The 6,517-nt window shown below is 36.1% G+C and overlaps 1 protein-coding gene across 5 annotated transcripts in view; it reads right to left on the bottom strand.

Moving 5' to 3' along the window:
- Dip2c (disco interacting protein 2 homolog C) overlaps window positions 1-6,517 on the bottom strand; it is a 213,139-nt gene that overhangs the window by 132,204 nt on the left and 74,418 nt on the right. For all 5 annotated transcript variants that reach the window (XM_023701324.1, XM_023701327.1, XM_023701323.1 and 2 more), the window contains one exon: window positions 1,359-1,450. In XM_023701324.1, coding sequence (XP_023557092.1) covers window positions 1,359-1,450 — 92 coding nt within the window. The remainder of the gene's footprint in view (window positions 1-1,358; window positions 1,451-6,517) is intronic.

The raw sequence follows: 6,517 nt of genomic DNA, 5'->3' as shown, positions 1-6,517 counted from the left end.
GAAAGGAAAAAAAAGCCTTTAGTCCACTTGATAATGCCTTTTAGTGCACAGAAGTGTTTAATTTTGAGTAAATCCAATTTGGTTTTTTTGTTGTCTTTGCCTTTAGTATCTTATCCAAATCACCACAGCCAAATCCATCACCATGATGTTTTTTTCTCTATTTTCTTCTGAGCACTTTATCATGTTAGCCTTTATATTTTAGGCAATTGGACAATTTGTGAGTTTTAAAAACAATGTTAGTTAAGGGTCCATTTCACTCCTATGCACAGGGATATCCAAATTTTTCAGTCCTGCTTGCTGAAGGGACTCCTTTTCCTATTGAATATGTCAGGACCCTCTTGAAATAATTTGACTTTCTGTTTTCTCTATTCTGTTCCATTCATTGCTATGTCTGTGTTTAAGTAGTACTCTGTTATTGTGATGATTACAGCTTTGTAGAAAATTTTGTCATTCACAAGTATTACACCTAAAACTTTTGAAAGCTAAGGACTAAATTTATTCAATAAAAAATTGAAACAAACTACAGTCTACCACAATATTGTGAAGCTGTCGCAATCTTGAAAATTTTTATAACAGAATAACATCTTTAAAACATCTCTTAGGTAAAGCAAAGTTCATATTTTTGTTGAGTTTTGGCATCCTAATGATGTTTTTATATAATTCCTCAGCAGTCCTAAGGCATATCTATACACCTAAAATACCTAGCAATACATAGAAAAACTGCAATATTTTTAAAGGCAAAAAACTGGGTTCTATGCAAAGTTCCACATCTACATGAGGTGTAAGAGTCTGCCCAGGTATAACAATGAAATGACAATACTAATACCTGTCCTCTAAATCTGCCTGGTTGCTCTAAGAATAAAATGAAAATGTGTGTTTCAATAGAAAGCCACAGCTTATACTACAAAAGTGAACACTGGGGAAAAAAAAACATACTGACAGTTTGCTTCAGGATAGTCTGTCTCCTAATGTAAAACACATTTCAAATGTAATTGCCCTGCCTCCCATGGTCAGCGACACAAGTGCATTTCAAATGAGGAGACTGTATATGACAGTGATTAACAGCATGGGCAGCTAAGGCTGACAGGATGCATATGAGTGCCTGTACCTTCACCTGGTAGATATTTACCCTCTTGCCTGAGGGAACTTGTGTATAAGATCAGAGAAAACCTACATGATTCACTGAGTTGTTGTGAAAATTAAATGACATTCTGCATGAAGTTGATTCTGGTTCTCCGTAAACATGAAAAGCTGTACACAGTAGTAACAGTAGGAGAATGAGCTTACTATTCATTCCAGAAGATATCTTTTTATGAGAGGCTACGATTTACAGATCCAATAATTTAAACTGCACGTACCCTGTCTCCAGGCCGCACCATAGGTTCTTGCTTTGTACCTAATTTATGCAGGATGTTGTAAGCAACCTTCATACTTCTTGTCCACAGTTTGCCTGTCAATACAAAATATAAAAATACCATTACCATTTAGACATGTATTTTCAGTTCTGCTCAAATGCGCACACTGAACGATCTCAGGAGTAGTCCCCAACTGAAAGTCTAATGTATGGAACCATTTTGCTTTCACTACCTGGAGTCTGCAAGTTACTAAGAGGGGACTGTCACAGAAAAGCACAACAGATGGGCAAGACTAGATACCGGAAATAAAGACAGAGAAGTAACAAGTTTTAAAAATGAAACTTTGTGACAGAAATCAAAGAAAAGATAAAACCCTTCTGCTTTGTGTATTACCTGGAAAGGCACTAAGAGGCCACGTGGTCCCAAGGATCTTATCCAATTACTAACAATACACAGCCATAGGAACAGGGCTGCCACAGGAATGGGGAAAGTCTTTAGAATCCTCTCTCAAAGATGAAGTTTACTTAAAATTCTTTTCATTTTAAGCTTGCAACTGATTTTACCTTCCTAGAATCAAGATAAGGGACAGGTACCAACAACTCTGACTCTTCAAGAGGAGTGTGAATATCTCAGTGAGGTTTCAATACCAAGCAAAATTTCATTTAGAGTTAGAGAAGATGTGAGGAATATTTCTAGAGCGTAAGCTACACGAGGGGTACCATGATAGTACCACTGTTGTATGTTGTACCTAATGACATGTATCTTTCATTAATGGGCCCTGTCTTATAAGACTGTAATGAGCACAAAAACAGCTATTATACGTTACTTAAAAAAAAAAAAAAAAGCAAAAAACAAAACAAAACAAAAACCAATCCCTAGTCATCTCCAGAGCCTCAAGTTTTTCAACTTCGAATTTCCCTAATCATGGGGTTTTGGAGCTGTGAAAGTGGGATTCATGGGTTTAGATAAAGATAATCATAGCATTTGAATAATCTTTAACTTTTGAACTCTTGAAAAAATTGTCACAAAGATTAAAAAATAACTTCTTTAAAACTTTAAAGTTTTTCACCTAAATTTTTAAAGAGCTATTTTTAAAAAGCAAGCTCTGAAGGACACATATATTTTCAATTCTTGACCTTGTTCTATTCCCCACCCCCTCCTCCACCAAACTCTTCAGCATTATCTAGGTGATGGAACAGTCTGAGATGGAATAGAAATGATTACAATCCAAATGGCATTCTTGAACACAAAGGCTTCTTACCATCTAGTCTCAGAGACCCAGATGCTAAGGGACTAGATTTTTTTAAATACAAGAATACAACAAGAATATTTTTATTTTTACTTTAATATTTTCCTATTGCAATACAAAAGCTAAACCAAATAACATTTTTGGATTACAAAACATTTTTAATCTTAAAAATCTTTAATTTCTTCTATTTAATATTTAAATTATAGCTATCCAAGTTAGTGTTACTCTTCACCAATCACAGGATTCATCAACCTGAATCTTAGCAAAAAGAATGTTGAGTATACTCTTAATTCCTAAAACAATTTCTGATTCATAGTATGTACTCATTTTCTTGGTTTTATTAATTTTATAAACAAACTTTAATAGAGTTTAACATTATGGGAAGCATTTTACCATAATTCTTGAGCACTTAATTACTAGATGTAAGACTTTATTCATGTCTCCTCTCATCATTTTTAAAGCCTCATCTCAATACTATAGTCTCAAGATTGACTCCCCTTCAAGTTCACTGAACATTAAGATTATAAACAGCCATCAGTACACCAGAAATATATCTGTGATTAGAGGCACTTCTTCCCCCAAATATTATATGCCTTCAGATTTCTTTAATATGAACAATATTAGGGAACTACTACAGTTGAAAAATTAGAATTTGTTGTAATTGGAAAAAAATCAATGTTATAAATGATACATCAATTACATCAATTAGCACCACTACAGTTTATCCAAGTTTCAACTTAATTCTCAGCTGAAAATCTTAAGTCTGTATCATAAACATACACAACAGAATTGTAGTTTCAATAGTCACTAAGAGTAAAATAAACCTTCTGCAAAATTCTTGAAATGTACTTAATATTTTACACGTTGCATTTTTCACAGACAAAAGAGTAAATTCTTGATTAGAGAAGACATAACAGTTGTTTATTGATAAAGATGTGAAAAAGGATAAAGTACTATTTCCTGTACATGAATTTTAACTTCCCTTGGATTTGAATCAGCAATGTATGTGCTAAGGCGCAGCAGGTGGGTAACAGGGGAGGGACTCAGAGCTAGGATAGGACACAGAAGCCATAAATTGCAGTGGGAGCTAGAGAAGATACGTCATTAGGTACCCAACATGCTAAAAAAGTTGCAGAAAGACAAGTGCTTTTCTATTTCAGGCATCTATATTCTTTGAAACAGACAGAATAAAAGTTTAAAGTATTTAAAAAAAAGAAATAAGGAAAGATCAGAAGATGAGTGTGAGCATTTGCTTGGCAGAAAGACAAAAGAAATTTATAGATACTAAATTAAAAAAGAGGAGACAGAAGACACTTTGAAGTTTCTTCTAGGTAAAACACTGTAAAGATAAACTAATGGTATAGCATAGTTTATTTTTATTTATTTTTTTATTTATTTATTTTTATTAAGATAATGAATTTCATCAATACTCTTTGCTAGGCTATTTTACAGTTAAGTGGATCGAGCAAGTATAAAGTCTTACATAAGTTTATTCATGTCTTTCATTTTTCATTTGTTTTTTATATTAAAGATTTTAAACTTCTCAGCCGCGAATTCTGTTTCCCTAAGACTAGGGAGAAAGCAAAATTTTGGGTAAACTACAAAAGTTTAAAATAATATAGCTTTTCAATTAAACCAAATTACTCAGCATTAGAACAATTCAAATTCTATGATGATTTTTTTTGTGACTCTCTTCAGCAATGTCCAATCATTGGTTTCTCTTACACTTTCCCATAGTATTGTACCAGTAAAACTCATTTTATGCTCTGATAAGCTATACTTTTTTATCTGGAAATGTGTTACTTTCTTATAACCCTTTAACTAGTAAAAACTAAGACTGACTAGCAGCAGATAATACTGAAGATTAAAATATAATAAAATAAAATTGGTATTTATGTTTTCTTTTTAAAAATATATTTAGTACAGGGTCTCACTGCACAGATTGTACTCACAGTGATCCTCCTGTTTTCAGCCTCCCAAGTGCTGAAATTACAGGCATGCACCATCACACTCAGTCTCAGTCACCATCTCAGCATATGGCATGCCAGGGATCAAATCCTGGTGCCTGCGCTCTGCGTAAGCAGATGCTTTAGTCTGCTGAGCTATCTGGCTGGCCCTTAAAATTAATTTTTATATTAGCCATCAATAATTGTATGTATCGTTCTTGGATGAATCCAAAATTTCACATGTAATACTTGATTTGTGTCTTACACCTCCAATTTATATTAATTTTGTAAGAAATATAAGAAAGCAAACATTACTCTGTTCAACACCCATCAGAAGAGCAGCAATATTCTTTCAGTCATGATTATAAGTACACTGAGAACCAAGTCTTACTTCTCTGTCAGTGAACAGCATCTAGTTGATCTACCTTGATGGATGCTTATTAGTTCTTCTTTGAGTAAAACATATTTCCAAGACTATAACTGAAGAAGGAACTAAAGCTTATACCTAATCATACACCACATTATCCAATTATTTAAAACTACCCAATGAAACCATAACAATAAAAGAGTTGTGAAACATATGTTCTCCAATTCAACATGCTCCTCAACTGAGATCCAATTTTTATCCATGTAACACATAGGACTACAGCCACTGCCTTGAGGGGCACTAATCGCAAAATAATGGGCTTTACTTAGGTGGCATGAATTAATATAACAAGACCCTGTACAATCTGTACATCCTATCCTAAATACAAAAAGAAAGAAAGAAAGAAAGAAAGAAAGAAAGAAAGAAAGAAAGAAAGAAAGCAAGCAAGCAAGCAAGCAAGCTGAAATTGTGTTCTGTGTGGCCTCTTGTCTGCTGGACAAAAGAAGGGCATCTCATTGGTACATGTAACTAACTACCAGCAAAAAGTCTATTGACTGCATTAATTGTACTGAATAAAAAATTACAGAAAACCTATTTCTCTGGCTTTCTGAAAAAGTACTGGAGAGATTTTGTTTATTTAAAAAACAGTGCTGATAACCCCCAGACCCAGTCCTAGCCCAGGTCCAGTGAGTGTGTGGGAGACCTTCTGGCTACCCTGCGGCGGCAGGACCAACTCCGGACCCCAGCCAAGGCGCAGCATGGGTGACACCGTCTTCCACCCCCTTGACACCCCCTTCCACCGCCCTCACCACTCCGCAGCACCTCACACACCCGGCCTGCCCAGTAGGAATTTCTGCCATGTTCCGGGAACACACAGACCCAGTCCTAGCCCAGACCCAGTGAGTGTGTGGGAGAGCTGCCTCTCCCCTCTACTCCACCTTGTGCCCTCCAGGCTCAGCTCAGGCCTGGCAAACAGGCCTGAGGTGTAATCCTGCAGCTGCAATCCCTATAGAGAGGGAAGAGGATAGAACCATCCAGCTAGATCAGGAGCAGAATATCTTGCCACTGGGGCACAACAGGTTCACCCTCAAGGGCAGCAGCGGGAAGGAGCTGAGCACAGCAGCCAGACCCAAGCCAGACACAGCTGGATAAATCCAGACTTTGTAGATCTGCACCTGAACTTCAGTACGTACTAAGATTATAACTACAACGAAGATCAACAACAAAGGTAAGAAGACAGTGCTACACAAAATGACGAGAAGGAACAAAATGCTACCTCAGAACAAAACACCACCCTTAAAAAGTTCAGAGGACACTAACACAGAACAGAGTGGGAATCACACAGCTGAAAGTAATGAAGCAACGGCTTCTGAAATAAAGAAACAGCTGCAGAAAGGTATAGAGGAACTCAGATTGGAAGTAAAAAAAGAAATCCCTGAATTAATAACATCTGCAATAAAGAATCAAATGCAGAAACATATGGAGGAAACACAGTGCCCACCCAGAACAAGTGTGAAGGACACTAGCTTGGCTCAAATGCATGAAATAATACCATCAATAGTAAATAAGCGGGGCTGGGGAGATGGCTCAGTGGAATAAG

This window comes from Octodon degus, unplaced genomic scaffold (assembly GCF_000260255.1).
Source record: "Octodon degus isolate 3935 unplaced genomic scaffold, OctDeg1.0 scaffold00133, whole genome shotgun sequence".
Lineage (NCBI taxonomy): Eukaryota > Metazoa > Chordata > Mammalia > Rodentia > Octodontidae > Octodon > Octodon degus.
This window is presented reverse-complemented; position numbering and strand designations above follow the sequence as displayed.